We start from the raw sequence: 19,661 nt of genomic DNA, 5'->3' as shown, positions 1-19,661 counted from the left end.
TATTGTGTAATAGACCAATCAGAAACGTTGGCGTCTCCTAGGCGAATTCATGTTTATTATTAATAGTGCGATACTGTCGGAATACCGGATGTGCGCCAGAGAATTCGCAAAAGTATTTTAACTTTAGAAAAACTATTTGAGAAATTCGCCATGTAGTTTGGCAGCAACTGTGTCAATCTGCGACGAAAGTATTGGTCAACACAATGATTACTGCGTTGCAACAAGGATTATACAAAGAACATCAAGGTGTCGATTTGTTGTCGAGGAATTTCGAGTCGCATTTTCTGCATACTCCGCAGCACCATGATAGGATTACCGTGTCACAAAATCAGTAAGTACAAGGCAGGGACAACGGCTGTGTTTTCTTCGTGTTAAAAGATGTTTTAGAGTCAATGAGATCAGTAACTCTCGCTTTATTTCGTTGTGAAATTGCGGTAAAGAATGCTTCGGCGCGTTGTGTCTGTTTTAATACTCATCTGACACAAACCATGCGGAACCGTTGCTAACACGTTGCTATGGAGTTGAACTGGGTTGAAAGGTTGTTTTAATGTTCGAAATATACTTATCATCGAGAAACTGGTTTCTTAAGTAAGATTCGTGATGTTGTACCCGACGAAAATAATCAAACCACTATTTACCTTTTGTGTTTTACTAAAATTACAAAGTTAATGGCCATGCTCTAACTTTTTGTCCTGCATTTCAGTTTACAAATTTCTGTTTACGATTAAAAAGCACTTACTAAAAGAATACGTGAGAGGGAACGTGATGAAGTTATAGTTTTTCAGTTTTAAGTGCATCTGTGAGTGTTCTATAAATGCCTGGAATAACGGTACCTTCGACATTATTTGCGAAAATTATCTGTCGAGCATTTGATGTTTTGGTCCAAAATAAAATGTTGCAACGATCATTTAATTTTTTGCTAGCGTTATTAACGTATGATGTTGCGTGTGACTTTCGCTATGAAGTTAGAACATGGATGCATTTCGACTTGTATTGTTAACGTACTAAATGCCTCCAAGCTTAACTGATTGTCATAGACAGCTTTCACAGGTGGTTTCATTTGTGGGCAACACGTTTTGTTTGCAGATGTTGTCAATCTGTTAATGGGACTGTTTGTAACCGGGAAACGATGTTTTTATTTTTTAGAGAGTTCCATTTCTCTGTGATTTTCTCTCTTCGTTGCGAATGCTCTCGTGGTTCCCAATTGATTTTTGCACCCAGAGTAGAGTTTTACTTTCATAACACACTAAAGCTTATTGTACCCCGCTCACACATCACCTGAGCAAAAATGTGCGGTTTATTCAACGCTTATGAGCCAAAACTTTCCAATCAGCTGGCAAAGCGGCAAAAGCGATTACCGTATTCACAACGAACATGGAAAAGAGCGGAAATCGTGAAAGTTGCGCAGTTTCAGCAATTACTTGTCGTCAGACCAAGGAATCAGACGTCTAAAGCCCGGTTCAGACGCCGATCTTTTCATGAGCCGAACCTAATTCCTTGAATTAAGATCGGCGTCTGAATCAATCTGGAACAGCTCACCCGTTCTTCCCGCTTGGCTTGGCCGAGAATTTCGCCTTTGGAACGGCTTTGATTCAGACGCCGTACTTTTTATGTGCCGATCCTAATGCATAAATTATTATCATGTATTTTGCAAGCAGTTTGACTGGTTTTTACTGGAACTGTATTTGAGACGGCCAAAAATAACGGCGTCTGAATCAACAGGCGTACTTTTGTTAATTTGGGTGAGTTCGGCTCAAGAAAAGTTCGGCGTCTGAACCGGGCCTAAGATTCCCCACCCTGAATTGAAACATAGCTTGATAGGTCTATATTTTCAAGGGTTCTGGGAGTCAAGAATCCGAAAAAGTATGGAAACTAAAACTTTAGTCTTGAAATTCTGAATTGGCGACAAGCTGTTTACGTGATTGAATTGCTCCTAAATTGCGTTTTATTTGCAAGATCTGAATTTTTAAAATCGCAGCAAACTTCTTAAAAACCCGCGTTTCCTAAGTGATCGTTTCTTTCCGAACCCTGTGATATGACTCATAACCGAGAGTTGAAAATGAAAAGAATGGTTTGGAAAGTCTGAGAAACATTTTGAAATTTGTACCGAAAAATTGGATGCGTGCAAGCCTCGTTGGTCTATTGGCGTGGCGTGGCGTGGCGTGGCGTGGCGTGGCGTGGCGTGGCGTGGCGTGGCGTGGCGTGGCGTGGCGTGGCGTGGCGTGGCGTGGCGTGGCGTGGCGTGGCGTGGCGTGGCGTGGCGTGGCGTGGCGTGGCGTGGCGTGGCGTGGCGTGGCGTGGCGTGGCGTGGCGTGGCGTGGCGTGGCGTGGCGTGGCGTGGCGTGGCGTGGCGTGGCGTGGCGTGGCGTGACGTACATGGTGTGGCACACGAAGACAATACAGTGGCGGATCCAGGGGGAGGGTCTGGGGGGTCCGGACCCCCCTATCAAACCTGACGCTTACAACTTTTAGACAGGATCATACATCACTTTTTAACTGGCTGATTTTTTTAATAATTCCAAGTAAACGGTAAGCGGCCAAGGAATTATAACGTGCAACCGCGACTGGTGGGAGGAGGTGTGGGGGAGAAGTAATTTGTCTCAAAAGAGTCCAACAGTCCTTTCTGAACTAAAGTTTGGACCCCCCCCCCCTCCCATCAAAAATGACTGGATCCGCCTCTGCAATAGTTCTTCCGCCACCATCCTGCCTTATCAAGACTATTTCCAATCCTGAGTTATTTTACCCAGCCTCAGTATTCACCCCTGCATCCTTTCGTTAATGCTCGGTGAGAATTGCATTTTCTTTTCATCATCAGGTTTGACCGTTACCTGTCACGGACCAGCAGGTCACCAAAGGTACCATGGGGTCGCAGTCTAAGCTATGGAGGATTGGGTCCCACTCAGCTCCCCAAGGAGTACCGATCTAAACAGGAGCCCCCCACACGAGTACAGAAAGGACACGGGCACTTCGGGGGAGGGGTACTGCCATTTCCACGGTAAGGGTGTCCACTCCTTCTGATTCGTTCTGAGCCCAAACCTCTTGACTCTTTGTTTACTCTGTACATCTGCACACAAAGCCAGCGATACTAACGTAAGGTAAATTTTATATTAGTATCTGTGATACTGGGGTTCGGAGACCTTCCCATTTACCTTAGCAACTACCACAGGAGACTTGCAAAATCACGCAATTGGAAGGTTAAGCTTTTGATTCAAAGTTACTTGTATTGGAAGAATGAGGCCTAAGATACTTTTGTTCTTACTGCGATAACATTATTTCCCACGTATTTGACCGTTTAGTCTCATTAAAAGCAGAGTCTTATTATGTTGAGCATGATGTTTTGTCTAACTTCCTCGGTTTTGTTCTCAGAAAAATATGGGAACGATAGCAAATACAAAGTTCAACCCAAACATGTCTAGCTAGGAATTTGCACGTGCCTTTTTTCGAAATAAGGACGAAAAAGTCCTTGTAGTTAAGCTGTGCAACTCTCAGAAATTCGTTTAAGCAATTTTAATTTCAACCGAGGTTAGTGATTAGTTTCTGAAAAAAGGCGCTAAAATTACTTTAATTTGGAGCATTTTCAACTCCACAAAGAGAAGGAGATTTCAATAGCTTTATTTCCGGAATTACTACTTCAAAACGAAAGCTTTTGAGTTGATCGGATTTATTTGATAACTGAAAACATAGAACTGGAGTGCTGTTAGACATTTTGTTTATTTTCAGTCGATTTTATCCTTGTTGTTTGAAATTACAGGACCCTAAATTAATTAATTCAGGTTCCATGCGTCAAGCCCGACTTCCATCATAAATATTCTTCTACTGGGTTTCTCTTTTTCGTCGTCAGCGAAGTGACTTAGTCTTAGTCGTTTGGTATGGTCATCTGGGTTTTTTTTTTATTGTTTTGATTGTTTTATTGTCAACAAACGTGCAGGTCATGTTGAAACGCGACTCTAGAAAAGTGAAAAGTTTCCATGTGTATTTTGGCTTTGTTACAAAAAAATTATGTCTCGATGTTGTCTCCTGCTCAAGTCTGATTGGGAAAGTCGGGAAAAATGTAAACCCAAGTTGTTCATATTAAAATTCCAGACGTTATGAGATAGTGGTCATAAGGGTGATGAAATGTAGCTTTTTCCAGGCTCTAATAGCCTGCAGTGCCGGCGTATCTTGGGCGCACGAGTGCACATTTTCGTATTAGGCCGCCATCTTGGATTTGGTAACTGTGGAGGATTGGGGCGAGGAAATATTTGCCGAGGGAGTAGGTGTTAAGTGGAAAAATGAGCAACGGGGGAGAGGGAGGAAAAAATCCTTCCCTTCCTTTTCCCCCGTTGCCCATTTTTCCACTTAACACCTACTCCCTCGGCAAATATTTCCTCGCCCCAATCCTCCACAGTTACCAAATCTAAGATGGCGGCCTAATACGAAAATGTGCACTCGTGCGCCCAAAATACGCCGGCACTGTAGGCTAAGGCTCTAAGTAAGTGGAGACGAGCGAAAAAGTGGGCGCGTGAAAAAGGGTGTTGGCAAAATGCGTGGGAGCACGAAGAAAAATGCTGAACGAGACACAGCTGTTTCCATGACAATTGCAATATTGGCGTGTGTTGGCCCTTTACTCTGTGCCCGCTTCTTCGATTGGTCCATTGACTGAGAGTCTGGCATAAGTTAGGTGAAATGACGGAGGCAGAAGTTTTTTGATGCATAGTGCACTATAGTGATGCACTTAATAAAACAATTCGTTTTATTAAGTGCATCACTTTAGTAAGTCCGCCCCGGCCGGACCAATACACAAGGTCTTAAAATAATTGAGAAGAATTTGCTACCTTTCTATAATATCAAGAAATGGTTAGATATTCTAGTCTTCTCGGATAGGGACGAATAAATGGAGGTCCCGTCTCCTGCAGGGTTGGGGTAGGAGACGTTAATTTCCCACACACGAGATTATGTGTGATGGATGTCCTCCCCTGGAGTGGGATGGGTGGGAGGGTGGACTAGCACGAATGGTTCCTATGTTCCTTTCTAGTCCTTCCCCACTGCAAAAACTTAATGCAGTGAAAATGGACTAAATTAAATTAAATTAAGTTGGTCTTTGATGAATGAGCATGCACTATGTAGGGAACCTTGAATCGTCCTTGGAAATTTAGCCCAACTGGCTGGCACAAGCCAAAAGAAAAAAGAAAAATAAGGGAAAATGAAAGTCACTTCTCTTTATTAATATGGTGGTTGACCTCTTGTTCGACTGAATTGTTGTAGAATGAAATGAGTCTATGGATAGAAATCCGCGGGATCTTTTTTCTCGCAATCTACCGCGCACATTTCTTCACAAAGTTATGCAAAAGTTGCTTATTTTCCCCATCTGAATATTCTTACTCTTTGTCACAGTCGTTTTCCTGTGAGGAACAATTGGGTTTCTTGTTTTTGTTTCAATCCTTACATCAATACTTCCGGTTTACAATGTGTAATTCCTCATTTTTCTTAAGTAACAACAGTAATCTGATTGTCTTTCAGCGGTGTGCCTATAGAGCAGTATTATGATCTTACGCTATTGAAGAAAAGCAACCTAAGAAGAAATGATGAACTGTGAGTATAGAATTAATTGTGTTTGTCGCATTAATAGCTATTGTGGCAAAAACCACCAGTTATCGAATCTATCTTATTATTTCTCGAATTTTCTTCACCAATGAATTAATAAGATTAGTTTGCTTCACGTCCCACAGTCATTTCATTAGTAGAGAACACAAATCGAGAATAGGGTTTAAAACACATAAACCGTAAATTTGTTTATTTTAGGATTTTCCCAGTTGTTTGTTTTGGCGAAAGCTCTGCTTTGGTTTGCCAAGGGTACACTCGAAGGGTATACTCGTTGTTAGAGACATTTTGTGAATCATGGAAGACTTGTGTGATATCAGTCACTATGCAGATCAACTCGGTAGAATCAAAACAGTGATTAGGAATAAAAAGGATTAAATTTTCAAATGCAGCTTCAACAATGGGGGCGTGTTGCTTGTTTACATTTCGCGGCTGTAAATTTGCATTTTCATCGCGGCACCGTCTCGGTGGACTTCTGTGGTCCACTTGAAAACTTATCGAGGAATAGAGCCCTAAAATGGGGTGTTAAACAGATAAGCGCATCATTCAAGCGTTACCAGGTATTACAGTAATCTGATCTACCGATTCCAATTTCACTGCTTGTTTGATGATGATAAAAAGGTTACAAAATATTGCCCTGGAACATTTAGTCACGAGAATATGCAATTAGGGGCTATTGAATCAATGCGAAACCTTAAGAATATCATTTATACACATGTGGCTTTTATATTTTATCCGAACTGCTGCAGTAAGAACAAACCATTCTTTCATCTACATCTTTACATCCTTCTTTGTAAAGAGTCGTTTCTTTAATTTGCTTTCCATAAAATTCAACTTAAAAAAAAAAAAAAAAAACACCCAGTCTTTTGATGTCGAGACGAATTGTTTCTCCCTTCAACTAATTTACATGAATAACAAGAAGCGATGGCAGATAGCGTTTCTTGACACAACACTCGAACACTAAACGATTAAAGTGGAGACAGATACGATTTCCTTTGTCACGCACTGAATAGAATATCCTCACCAAACCTAAGTCTTTTCACGTCTCGATATTATTTACCTAGATAGTTTTATTAATTTAAATGTGCACATACTAGCGGGGCTTATATTGATTATGCCGTGGTAAAAGTTTATTCGAGAAAATGCTGTCTCTTTCAATGGAGGCCGAAACGATTGTAAACATCCAAGAACATTTGAATTTTTAAAACATTTTTGTATTGCCTTCAAAAAGATCTGTAACTTTCGTGAGAACTCTACCACTTCCACCTTGCGGTTTGAAAATGTCTTTGCCGCAGTCGTTTAATTCATTATCAATCCACTGCTTTTTGAAAACATACAGTCAGTTAGCACCAGTAATGTTGTTTAGGTTCTTGCGGACAATTAAGTCTTGAAGAAACGTTCGGAATGAATCGAATGCTCCAGATGTGTGTGATAACGCCTTCTTGAATACCAAGAGCTCGTGTTATCCCATAGATGCTACATACATCACATCACATCTGGGCAAAATCGTACCAGATTCATAACAAATCTAGATCAAATCTCATCCCTGACTTTTTTTTCCGTCTTGGTGCTAACATCTTATCACGAAGCCTGTACTATACGTAGTACTTACGGTCTTGCCGTATTGTCCTAAAGCAGTGATTACAAAAAAATCCTGGTGCATTATTTAATTTAACTTACTACTACTGGTAATCACATGTTCAAAAGCTGTAATGTCAGCCGTTTAGTCCAATGGGGCTCTTGGCAGCAAAGTATTGCGCGTAACTCTGGGCAAGCTTTTCGGTTGTGTCCTCCGCGTCGATCGAGCTCTTGAATCGTTCGGCAAGTTTCTCCGTGTAGCCAAAGTCCAAAGTGATCACCACAACTTTTGGCTCATAGTCAATCTTAGGTACGTGGATGTCATCGCTTTTCTTTGCGTCTTTCTTGGGCGATTTCGGCAACGATTCTTTAAATTTTCGTTTTAGGTGTTGATCTTCTGGCGGCCAAAGCGCCTTGTCTTGCAATGACAGTTCCAATAGCGGCTTGTTACCGGACGTGTTATGTTCCTTGATCTTCTTAGTGAATTCTCCCTCAGCTTTGCCGATGTAGAACTGGTATTTTTTATCCGCCGTTTGTGATTCATCAATCACGAGGTAGCAGTAAACAATGCCCTTGCACTCGAGCGGATTGCGAAGGTACTCCTCCAAATCTTCTTGTCGTTCGATCTCCAGCGCGGATTTCTCGGTTTTGCTTTCGATTTCCTCGTAGACACGGCTCCAGTGTAGGTAGTTGGCGAATGCGATTTTCATGGCTACTTCCAACCTCCTTTGTTGATCATTTTGCCTCAAATTGTCTGAAGCATTCTTGGTCAGTGAGAATTCCATGTAGCGTTTCTCGCCTTCTTCTTTGTAAGTTTTTAGAGCAAATACGGGTATCTCTCCTGTGATCAACTCACTGAGCGCGTTGGTTCTCTCCAAGTCGACGAGCAGTAAATTTTCCTTGCGGAAGGTTCCTCGCTTTTCCCTGCGTTTGCCTCCGTGTAGGCGTTGCTCGAGGTGTTCCAGGCGTTTGGGCACTGAATATTCTTTATTGTCGTCTAACATGTTTGGATCGACGTGGATTGTAAACGTGTTCTTCTCAGGCAGATGTAAGCCATGCTCCTCCGTCGTGCGCGGCCTCAGGTACTCTGGGTCGTAAAGTTGAACCGCGTACAGATCGTGGCTGGAATCTTCGGAGTTTACCGCCATGTTTAATCACAGCACTGCACTTGCGTACCAAGAATACAGTTCCCGTGGAGTGTCGACTGATCAAGGCACTCCCAGAATCTTAGCGACACGTAGATTAGCTCTGTTGGACGTCTTCTGGTTGGTCTTTTGGAAGTACGTTTCCATGGCAACATTTTCAAAAGCCGAATATGGCCATTGACCTGTTGCAAGGCGAATTTAGCGAAAGTGGAACGATTATAAAAGCTTACTTAGAGAGTTTTCGGGTTGTTTATAGTCTATGTTGAATGTAAATTATGCTTGTTCTATAGCTCGATCAGTAATTAGGCTTGTATATGATCTTATATCGTGTCGTCAAGATCCATAAAAACGTGATCCGTTACTTTGTGTGCTTCCCTGTCACGCAAGCTAGAGCGTCGCTGCTTACAACAAGGTTCTTCAAATTCCGAATGGGAAATAAGAGGAATATGTAAATGACATTTGCACTTAATCACCTGCAAAGTAATCACAACACCCTTCGGAGCCAACAATATCACCTTTGTCTCGAATTATCTTTTGTGAACGGCTCTCAAAACTCACTTATGCTAATTTTCTCCAGCTTTTGTATTTATGCCATGTGCTCTACAGGTATAGTTAGGGAGTTAAGTCTTTTTTCCTTTTCTACAGAAAGGTTGAAAACTTTCTCTAGAGACAGTATGGAACATTTTCTTTCAAACTGTTTTCAAATTTTATACTGTATGCACTTTGCGGTTTGCCGCGACTCAAGTCTTCAAATGTTGTGTCTGCCTGCCCGTGACACGTGCAATTATTTGCATCTTTGCTGTTAGTGGAGGTACGGACTCATCGTCTCAAACGATTCAAATGTCAAAAGAGTCTCCACCTCGCTATGTGCTTTATCAACGGTTTACTTGTAAAAAGACAACTTTACTTCAATGTTTTTTAAGAGAGTCCAAAGAGAAATGTGACAAAAATGGCGGGGGAAGTCATAACGTTACTGGCCGCAACGCTTAGACTTCCCGTCTCTTTCCCAAGCTTCGCTCGTCTTGCTGAGTAATCACAGTTAAGGAGGCTCGAAAGGGTTTTTTTGACCGCGCGGAGAATGGATTCGAAGATACACGCAAGCAAATTACTCGCGAGAGAAATAAGCGATGGCGCGCGCGATCGCATCTGCAGGCAAGTTGTAAACAAACATGGCCGCCACGAGCGTACCAAAATTACCGGGTACCTCGACTGTTTCTGATGAAAGTAATTTTTTAAGAAACAAAAATGGAAAGTTTACCTCTCAGAAGCGAGTAGGAAGAAGTTTGGGCGGCAGGGCTCTTGCCAAAACGGGTAGAAAACATTTATTTAAAGAGCTGAAGGAGGATTGCGAAGTTGACAGCGCACCATCAAAGACGCGACGACTGCGCTTGGTAAGTCCTACTTATGAAGTGAAAGATTTAAGAGGGCACTTCCAAATGTTGAGATTTGTTTCTTATTGAGTTTAACTCCTATTAAAATAAAATTAAATAACCAAGAACATTCCTAAACTACGCACAGGAAGAGGAAAAGGAAAATGAAATAATTGTTGCCGGATCCAGGATAGTGAATATGGACAGTTTTATGAAGGAAATGGAGGAGTGTAAATATTGTCATAAAGGTAAACGTATTTTTCATGCAACCAAAGATCGAAAAAAACGTGAATGAGACCTTATTTTTATTAAACCACAGACGGTATAATTAAAATAAGATATTTATCCTAAACTTGTGAAAAAAAACATTGTTTTTATTTCCGAAGATAAACTACAAATTACAACTAGGAAGTGAAAGCCACCTCGCAATGGTTAGGAAAGGATTGTAAATTTATTTTTTTCCCATATTAAACGGATGATGGAAGTTCATGGCTATGACAGTGACAATAAATAGTATCAAGCCAAAAACCTGGTAAAAATTACAACTGAAGCATACATTCCTTAGCAAAATTGCACCATTAACCCAAATTTACACAATTATTTGTTCCAGAGGGGTTAATGTTGACACAATGAATCACTCATTCAGTGCCTCTTATAATTTGCTTTTGTATTTTCTCAAGGTCCACTTACATGGAAAAACCTTTTGAGAGAAATTAGGAAGGGAGTGGCCAGCCTCTTTGTTATTAAATGTCACCACTGTGGTTGTTCAAATTCTCTGTTGACATCAATGCAACACAGAAATGGAAAACGGGGACCATTGGCACATGATGTGAACACCAGGCTTGCTCTTGGAGCTTTGAATGCTGGCATAGGCCATACACATGTAAATTCACTTTTGTCCTGTTTAGATATTCAAACAGTTAACCATGTAACATTCAAGGTCAGAGAAAGAGAGATTGGAAAAGCAGTTGAAAGTATAGCGAGTGAGAGTTGTCTTGAGAATTGCTGCAAGGAAAGGGAGATGGCAATAGCAGCTGGTACTAAATGCGATTCTGAGAATTTAGTTGGAGTGATGTGCTCATATGACATGGGGTGGCAGAAAAGGGGAAAGGCCCATAATTCATCAACAGGTTATGGGGCAGTACTTGGAGTTAAAACTGGGAAAGTCTTGGATTTTGCCACCAGAAATAAAACCTGCAGAACCTGTGCTGCATCCAGAAAACCAGATAAGCCTACATCACATGACTGCCGAAAGAACCATACTGGATCTGCAAAGATTATGGAGTCAAGTGTAGCCTGTCAACTATTTCAACGTGCTCCAGCAAGAGGGATTAAGTATGACCAGTACATTAGTGATGATGATTCCACAACTTTTTCCTACCTCAAAACAAATGTTCCCTATGGCCTTGAAAAAATTTCTGATTTCATCCACACTAAACGGTCACTTAATACCAGGCTCTACAACTTAAGCCAGCGTCAAAAATTTCCAGATTCATCTGTTCTCCCACAAAAAGTGGTTAATTATCTAGTCAAGTGCTTTTCCTACGGCGTTCACCAACACAAAAACCAACTTGCAGAACTTGCCATAGCAATTCAATGGATTGTACCACATGCCTTTGGTGACCACAAAAACTGCAATCCCTCATGGAGTAGATATAAACAAAACCCAACAGAATATATCCACCATGAATTACCCTATGGGAAGGATTTGCATGGGAGCAACCTTCAACAAGCATTGCATGATCTTTTCTCAGAGTACGCCTCCCCAACAGTTGTCACAAAATTAGCCCCCTGCCTGGACTCGCAGCGAAATGAGTCTCTAAATGGAACCATTGGCTCCAAAAACCTGAAAGTCAGACACTACGGAGGAAGTGAGAGTAGTGATTTTAGAACAGCCTGTGGAGTCGTTCAGCACAACGAAGGCCACAAATTTGTGTGCAAAGCATTAATTAAAACTGGAATAAACCCTGGGCCCAACTGCACAAGCTACCAAGAAACCCAAGATAAGATAGCAACAGCTACCAAACAAAGAAAATCTACCAAAAAGTTCAAAGTTAGGAGAAGGCAGCTTCACTTAAACAGATTTCAATCGACTGTCAGGAATGAAAACAGGGAAGGACTGAGCTACAAACATGACATTGGCCTTAACTTTGACCCCAAGGTTTGTGGACACACCCATGACTACAAAATTCTGCAGAAAGTAAACAAGAACACTTGCAAAACTGAACTAAAGGAATATGAACAACTGATACCTCCTTCTGACGTCAGGCCTCTATTAAAAGAAATACTCTTTGATCCCCAGAAAACCTACAAATTCATCTTGTTTGATACTGAAACAAGTTCAACAACAAAAAGGACTGAACTTCTCCAACTTTCAGCCATTACTGATGATGGAGATCAATCATTCTCAGAATATATTCTTCCTGCACGCTCCATATCCAGTTCTGCAACTGCTGTTCATAATATTACTATAAGGTTTTCTGGGGATCAAAGAATTTTATGCAAATCTGGAAAGCCAGTCCCAGCCAAACCCTTACAAACCTGCCTTCAATCATTCCTGCAATTTTTAGATGTTTGTGCTTCAAATTCCGTCGATTACTTGGTCCTCTTAGGTCACAATGCTTCTGTTTTTGACACGCCAAGACTTCTCCTTAGTGCAGGCCCGACCTTTACGTGTACTTTGACCAAAATGAAAGTGCTATTTGCTGATAGTTTACCCTTACTGAAGGCCCTCCGAAGACAGCCTAACAGCCCTCTGAAATCAGCGACAAACAAATTGAGTGACGTTTACGAAACCCTGTTTTCTGCTAAGTTTGAAGCTCATGACGCTCTGGAAGACGTCAAAGCCCTCAGGAAAATTCTTTTCACAGGTCCTCTGCAAATCAATGGTGAACAAGTGGTCAATCATGGTAAATGTGTATCGGCGAATGAGGCCTTCGATGAAGCCATCTTAGAACGACGTAAAGCCACCATCCTGACGTTTGATGGAAAGCTCAATCTTTCCTCAAGCATTGTCCAGAAGCTGGCAGATGCTGGTCTTTTTTATCGTAAACTACAATCTCTGTACGAGAAATTCAACATCAATGGCCTGTACGGTGTACTTGCATTGGCGCCAACAGCAAAATCCTCTTCAGGTCGCCGTAAGTCGAATTCCGCAAGAGTGACATCAAACAAGAGAATTCTCTCCGAAATACTTTCACATTTTCAACAGTCGTAATGGTAAGCAGTATGAGACTCAAATGATAATTTTTTTTTTCAGGAATGTGTAAAACCACAAAGGAAGTTGAGTCCATTTTCAGAACGAACACCTTTTCTTTCGGGTTGCGCTGCAGACATCGATTGATCGCGCGGACGCGCACTCGTCCTCGCGAAGATGAGCCGTTGAGTCAGCGGTATCGGTTAAAACGCGTGACCGGATGTCAAACTGTGAGCTAAAATTACGAAAACCGGAAATAAAGCTTGCTAAGTTGATGAACTAATATCTCTAAAATTAGTTCGGTGACCTACCCTGATTTTTTGGGTCCAAATTACTTTCATCATTACGCGTTCCTGAAGAAAATTTAAAAAAAAAATTATCTCGTGGAAATTTTTTTACATATTAAAACAGCATTTTCCTAAATAATTCAAGTTCTACTAGATAGTTTTTTTTTATATCACATATACAGATAGAGAATATGATGATGTTTAAGAAATTTGAAAAAAAATACTAGGTCACCGACTTAGTTTTTGAGATATCTTTCAAAAACTAAGTTATAGAAGGTCTTTTTGGAGTAATGCGCTGTTGCCATGGCAACAGATGATGCCTGACGAACCCCCTTAAAAGATTTCCCTAACACAGTGTTATGCATATGTCAAGTCATTATCCTGATGATAAGTTTGACAGTCCTGATATCTTTTACTGATTGGCACTTGCTGTTAATTGTGGAAAACCCTTTCGAGCCTCCTTAAAACGCGGGAACAGTCGTTTTCTAGTTATTCTCGTTCCTTGGGTCCACGTTTCTTTTGCCGTTCTCGTGGTAGGAAAAACTAAGGAAACTAAAACAGACTAAAGTAATCTTCGAATGACAACAAAAGCTCTTTGACAAAAAACATGGCACGAACGGCTACTTCTGTGCTGCTGCTGATACTTATTTTTATGGCCCTTGTGTAATCAGTGGAGTTTTTTTTTTCTTTTTCGCAATTTTATTTTTAATATTCAATTCGCGTTTTGTAGACAATATTAAATGCAGCTGGATAGTATTAAATAGGGTAGGACTTTTTGGGGAGATCCCCACGATGGTATTTTGTAGATTGTACTGGGTATTCAAGGTTTACTCAAGTATTATCCTCTTTTAGGTTCCTGTTTAACTACTCTTTAAAATTGTTGTATAACGAATGCAGGTTTATCTCCCTAACTAGTCTTTCTTAATTGTTATATCTATCTTTGATATGAAAACTTTAATTTGAGTCCTACCATAGCCGTAGTTACGTGGCGTCTGAAATGTTATAAACGTGAAAGGATTATTACTCCAGTGATCACACGTTCACAAACTGATGTTCATAAAATTTATTCTACCTCTTACTTTGCTAAACGAACACTGTGAGAACTAAAATAAAAGTACAAACAAAGTACAAATGAGATTGTGTAAATAATCGGATATAAATACATTTCATGCGACTCAAAAGTTACAAGACAAAGTTAAAATAACGATTTACAATTAACGGTACAACGATGTCGTAAGCAACTTTTTTTAAGTCAACTTACTTTACAAAACGATAAATCACAAAGAAAGAAAGAAGGATACAAATTGCTTAATTAAATAAACTAAAAAGGCGTAAAAATATTTACCTTGGTGCCGCTATCACTAGAAAAAGGGTTTAAGCACGGCGGCTAAAACTTCGCTTTCCATTGAAAGATCTTGCGTCAACTGGTATGACAAGAAAACAACTTAACCTTTAAACGACCCTTTAAACAGCTTGCTGGCTGTCGCGGCGCTTTCGTGAGCGCTTGCGATACGGTACAACTTTATAGAAACGAAGGTAGCGCGCGTATTAGCAAATTCACAAACAGAAGGCTTAAATTAAAGTAAATATACGTCTCTGTGATAGTTCTAATAAAGGTCGCTCGCTGCTTTATTGCGTCAGTTACAAGGATTATGTGACTTTTGCAAAAACGCGATCGTGACGAAGTATCGTATGAACTGCGTTAGGTTACCCAATAACGACCCTTCTAAGATGTAAATATCTGTTGTGTTTTTCTGCAGGGTTCCAAATCCGGAAAAGTTAGAAATGCGGTAAGCAAACGTAATGCAAGTCCATGCGGTCTCTACTTCACATTCCATTAAAGTTAAAAGTTTTTTTCCCCAAAATTTGCCGTTTATCGCTATTGGTTCTGATATGGATGAATGAATGTTCGAATTATTCCTTTTTTCTTTTAAATTGTTAGTTAAAACTACAATATTGAACAACATTATGTAATAGACTTATTTTGCTTTTGAATTGCGTTAGTTTTTGAAGCCGTTTTGCGGGCTTATAAATAGTTTACCAAACCCGTCCAACATATCAAAGGGATATCTATTACTTACCTTTGTTACCAAACTTTGTCTTCTCGATCCTTACGCTAAGTCCCGGATCCTCGTTTTCCCTTCTCAATTCGCGTTCCGCGCGCTAAACGCATGGGTCATACACCGGTAAGGATAACATTCGTCAGTTACATACAGTACGCATTGGCCTGGTAGGTAGCGCACAGGACTCTGTTTGCGAGAGATTTGGGTTCAAGGCCTGGCCGGATCTTGGGCAGAACACCTAACTCTCTGGGTGCTTTTCTCCACTTTGGAGGAAAGACTGGTACTGTTAGGGAACTAGATAGATTTAAGGGTTTACTGATATATTGCCTTGAAGGAATAGCACGGTATTCTTCTCGGTTAACGACGAAAAACCGTAGACCCTGTCTCTTGCATCTTCTCTGTACTGTTAAGCAGGAGACGTTAAAGAACCCACACACTTATCGTAAAGAGTTGGGAACGTAGCTCCCGATGTTGTGGTCTGGCCTTGATTCTGATATTGGGGGCATCTGCAAAAACTCCCTTCAAAAATTGTAAACTGCCTAATGCAGTCTGGCCAAATTCCCCCAAAGCGCCATGAGCTATAGGATATGGTGCTATAGAAATCCTTATTATTATTATTATTATTATTATTATTATTATTATTATTACTCCTAGTCGCGTGTTATTATGGGAACCAGATTGAGGTGCGTTATAAGGGCCACTTGACCTCACAATGTTATGTTATTCACGTTTGTCTTGCTCCCACCAGGAAAATCCAAATTCCTTTAGGATTTCCATCAGAGCACCCTTACACATCTCACATGCCTAAGTTCCAGGTATTCCCGTCGCTTGAGTCCCCCGATGACATCAAAAAGGGAAAACAAGCTGTTACTCTTCACCCTACCCTCCCTCCAACAGCCCCAGCTTCGGCACCAGACCCCAGCATACTTGAGAAAACCAAGGGTCATTTTGACCGAAGGGAGTTGGTATCGATACAGAGAGAGTCCGAGAGGAAACCTTTAACCTGGCCAGAACACAACCTTCTTCAGGTAAAGTAGAGAGTAATAAATAGACTCCCTATGACCGTTTGGTACAGGGTATGGCCCTGGCTGCTAATGATATTGGTTTGAGTTCGTTGGCAAAATTCGTAACACGAAGTTAGCGTTACTCTCTTTTCACAAGGACAAGAGTATAAAGATAAAGTTACACGATCCGACTTCTAACGCATATTTCTCATGTCAGGAACAAATAAGGTGTTGTAAGGCGCAAAAAAGATTCTAAACGAAACCCTTTGTTGTAGCAACGTGTTGCAGGTTTCTGAAGTGATTCAGAAAGGGCAACATAACCTGAATGCAAGGGCCTTTATGTCATTGATGTGTTAATAATTGTCCCGTGTGAACGGCTGCTTTGCCCGTGGACGCTTATGTATTTTGGGTTTTCGCCTAGTATCTGAAAGGGAAGGGAAAACCGGAAATACGTCTAACGTTTGCTTTGTAATCAAGACGTCGTGATATGTTGTTTATTGGGCGAGAGGGAGTAGTATTTTGAACTTGTCTATATATTGTAGGCGGCATGGTCAACACTTGTGGTATTTTTGAACGATTCAAACAGTCTTAAACATCGTTTCTTATCAGTCATCTCTTTTTCGTTCTCGTATTCACTTTTTCCTATTTCAAAGTTGGTCAAGGGCCCGGAATTACAGAGACAAGTTTACTACCCCATCCCTCCTACTTCAGTAGTGCCAAACACCCCCGACAGAGACTCCCTGGCAGTGACCCCCCGGACTGCGAACGCCTTGTACAATGTTCAGCAGAGCTTCTGGCAAACACATTACCAACAGCAGTTTACAGGCAATGGACCACAGAATATCCTTCAATTGGATAATTTCGACCGTGTTTGCAGAGGAGAGAACGATACCCTGGTTAGTTTTATGCTGTTTTTTTTTCTTTTCACCCCCATGTTTTCTGTCAATCTTTGGGTTAGGAAATCCCCCCCCCCCTTCACCACTAAAAATGTGGATGTTGGAAATTCCTTTTTTTTTCCCTCAAATCCGTAAACCGCTTGTTCTTTTTTGTCCAAGATATTTTTACCAACTCTCTCTTCTAGTTCCTAAACTATGATGTCATATATATGACTTTCATATATTCACAAACGTTGACTCATCACTTCACGAGTTTATTACGAACCAACATAAAGACCAGCTCCCAGTTGGCTTGTTAGCTCAGTTGGTAGAGCGCTGCACCGGTATCGTAGGGGTCATGGTTTCGAATCATGTACAGGCCTGAATTTTTTTTTCAGGCCTCATTTTCACCACTGCTTAAGTAGTGTTCGTTACTGCGAAGATTGCTCTACTCATAGTCCCAGTTGGTACTGTAGTTTATTCTCATCATTGTTTTTCCGGTAATTTGTTGATAATTCGAGCAGAAGTTTAGTTAGTCGCTTTTTTGTGGAGAGCTTGCCAAAAAAATGCTTGTATTACTGATCTTATCATATAAGGGGAAAAATTACTGAATTGTGATTGGTCAAGACAGAGGGCATTTTTTCTTAATTTTTGTAATTGCCCCGGGCAAAATTACTTGAAAATGATTGGCTGAAAATCGCTTAGCAACGGCTGCCAAGGTAAAGAAATTTCTGTTTGTTTTGTAACAATGACACCCTGTTTTGCGCGAGATCAGTAAGAAAACATTTTGCCCCTTATATTATAAACAAGTAATCACATCGTTCCTCGTAAAATTAAGGATTAATATCACTTGTGTTTTTGGAAGTTGCAGAAATTGCCCGAGTCGCTACGCGACTCGGGCAATTTCAGCAACTTCCGAAAACACGCGTGATATTAATCCTTAATCTTACTCGGCCCGATGCGATTACCTACACTAATCTGACTGTCGTTACCTTTACCTTTTCTCGCACAGAGAGAGCATTTCAGGAATGAATTCGCCCCACCGCGGCCTCTAGAGGGACGCCACACTGAAGTGAGAAAGAAAACCAAGAAGAAGAAAAAGGTCGTTGTAGGCCATGGCACTGAACTTTGGATGACAGATAGTGAAGATGAAGGAGAAGAAGAAGCCCGGGAAAAGTCTCTCAAAAGGACTCACGGAAATTGCTTTGTAAATGAAGAAATCTTAGATCTGACCACTGGTCCTAAGTTCAGCGATGGATATCTGCAGAATAGTCTGATTAATCCCAGCGGGGAATATTCCGACGTGCATGCCTTTGCTCGGGCTCACCCCCACTTATATTACTCTTCCATTACAAATAACGAGAATTCAAAGTATTTCAGTGAGCTTTCACGACCTGTCACCGCCCCTGCGAGTGTCAAGCGCGCAGCTCCCCCCATACTGAACAACATGCCGAGTCAAGTTCCCGAGCAAACGAAGACAGGTTCGACCAGTAGCGACGACTTGTACCCGAAGTGGTTCCGATCAGCCAAGCTTAAAGAAAATCATAGGCCCAGTTCAGCACTTCTGGAATTGCAAGACAACTGGAGTAAAACTGAAGCTCATCGAAGATTTCATGAGCAGTTTCCCGAAAACGCACCGGACATTCGCCGAAAGCCAGATTTGCGCATTACAACTAATGAAAGAAGACATGTTGTCCCGGAAACTGGTATTCATGTGTACTATTTCCACCGGTGAAATGTGACTAGAGTGATTTTGAAAGCCAAGCGTTGTGTTCAGAAAAGCTTTTATGCAGTTGATATTTTCACTTTTCATTTTTGCGTTCTGTGACCTCTGAAGATGAACATTTCAGCTTCTTCCCGGTCGTGGTAACTAAGAATTGATGCGGTGTTTCGTGGATATTTATGTTGCTGTAACTTGGAAAGGAAAGGTCATGAGAATTGAAATGAATGGGTATCATGATAAAAGACCTAAAAAATGAAAAATAATATATTGTAACTTCTAAGCTGGTCTCTTTATTTGTCATTCTTATAAACTAGTAGAAAAAAACAAACAAACAAAAAATATATATATATATTTATTTGAACGTGAATGGGATGAGTCAGTATCTGTCCGTGTTTGGCAGAGGGGTGGGGTCGAAGGTGAGATCAAGGAAGGCCCGTGGGGTGAGTGTTTCCCTCCCCCACCCTCTCTGTCTCTGTCTTTGTCTCCCTCTCTCCAGATTCATGGCTGAGTATCTGCTACCTTCTCTCCTCTTCTTTTTTTGATATAAAATTTTCCAATGTTTTCCCGTTTTACTGTGGAATATATCAGTCTATTTTTCACTTATAATACTTCTATTCAAAGTTACCGACCAATACGAAATCTTTAGTTAGTATATCAATCTAAACACAACCAACGTAGCAAACAATCAATCTTTGGTACACGCATCGAAGAAATCACGAAAATAAAAAATTTTGACGGACTTAAAAGGTCTTCAAGTTCTTTTTATTGCCGTAAAACCCCTCTGGCATCTGGAATATTTTACTTTTCACACCATCTTAATTTTAGAGCAAAACTGCGTTC

General features: G+C 40.9%; 3 protein-coding genes across 4 annotated transcripts; 2 read left to right on the top strand and 1 right to left on the bottom strand.

The window, feature by feature from the left end:
* The first annotated feature begins 61 nt into the window (after window positions 1-61).
* LOC111337065 (sperm-associated microtubule inner protein 4) lies at window positions 62-19,101 on the top strand. Of its 2 annotated transcripts, XM_022943291.2 has the most exons (7): window positions 62-331; window positions 2,816-2,995; window positions 5,500-5,571; window positions 14,917-14,946; window positions 15,968-16,247; window positions 16,877-17,119; window positions 18,111-19,101. In XM_022943291.2, exons 1-7 carry the CDS (start codon window positions 204-206, stop codon window positions 18,831-18,833), a joined length of 1,656 nt encoding a protein of 551 aa, XP_022799026.2. In that variant the 5' UTR covers window positions 62-203; the 3' UTR covers window positions 18,834-19,101. The 2 variants fall into 2 exon arrangements, with proteins under 2 accessions (XP_022799026.2, XP_088596871.1); XM_088740745.1 differs by lacking the exons at window positions 62-331; window positions 2,816-2,995; window positions 5,500-5,571; window positions 16,877-17,119; window positions 18,111-19,101 and adding an exon at window positions 10,030-12,892 and having other exon boundaries at window positions 15,968-16,078.
* Window positions 6,282-8,397, bottom strand: LOC111337066 (uncharacterized). Its single transcript, XM_088740756.1, has one exon. The coding sequence runs from the start codon at window positions 8,304-8,306 to the stop codon at window positions 7,296-7,298; it is 1,011 nt and encodes a 336-aa protein (XP_088596882.1). The 5' UTR covers window positions 8,307-8,397; the 3' UTR covers window positions 6,282-7,295.
* On the top strand, window positions 8,541-9,968 carry LOC148719285 (uncharacterized). The gene is made up of 2 exons (XM_088740767.1): window positions 8,541-9,694; window positions 9,822-9,968. The coding sequence occupies exons 1-2, from the start codon at window positions 9,473-9,475 to the stop codon at window positions 9,966-9,968; spliced, it is 369 nt and encodes a 122-aa protein (XP_088596893.1). The 5' UTR covers window positions 8,541-9,472.
* Window positions 19,102-19,661: the final 560 nt, after the last annotated feature.

This window comes from Stylophora pistillata, chromosome 12 (assembly GCF_964205215.1).
Source record: "Stylophora pistillata chromosome 12, jaStyPist1.2, whole genome shotgun sequence".
Taxonomy (NCBI): domain Eukaryota; kingdom Metazoa; phylum Cnidaria; class Anthozoa; order Scleractinia; family Pocilloporidae; genus Stylophora; species Stylophora pistillata.
This window is presented reverse-complemented; position numbering and strand designations above follow the sequence as displayed.

Coding starts and splice junctions, on each gene's coding strand:
- LOC111337065 (XM_088740745.1), top strand. CDS start 10,461: ATGCAACACAGAAATGGAAAACGGGGACCATTGGCACATGATGTGAAC.
- LOC111337066 (XM_088740756.1), bottom strand. CDS start 8,306: ATGGCGGTAAACTCCGAAGATTCCAGCCACGATCTGTACGCGGTTCAA.
- LOC148719285 (XM_088740767.1), top strand. CDS start 9,473: ATGGCCGCCACGAGCGTACCAAAATTACCGGGTACCTCGACTGTTTCT. Junction 9,695..9,821: donor AGACGCGACGACTGCGCTTG/GTAAGTCCTACT, acceptor AACTACGCACAG/GAAGAGGAAAAGGAAAATGA.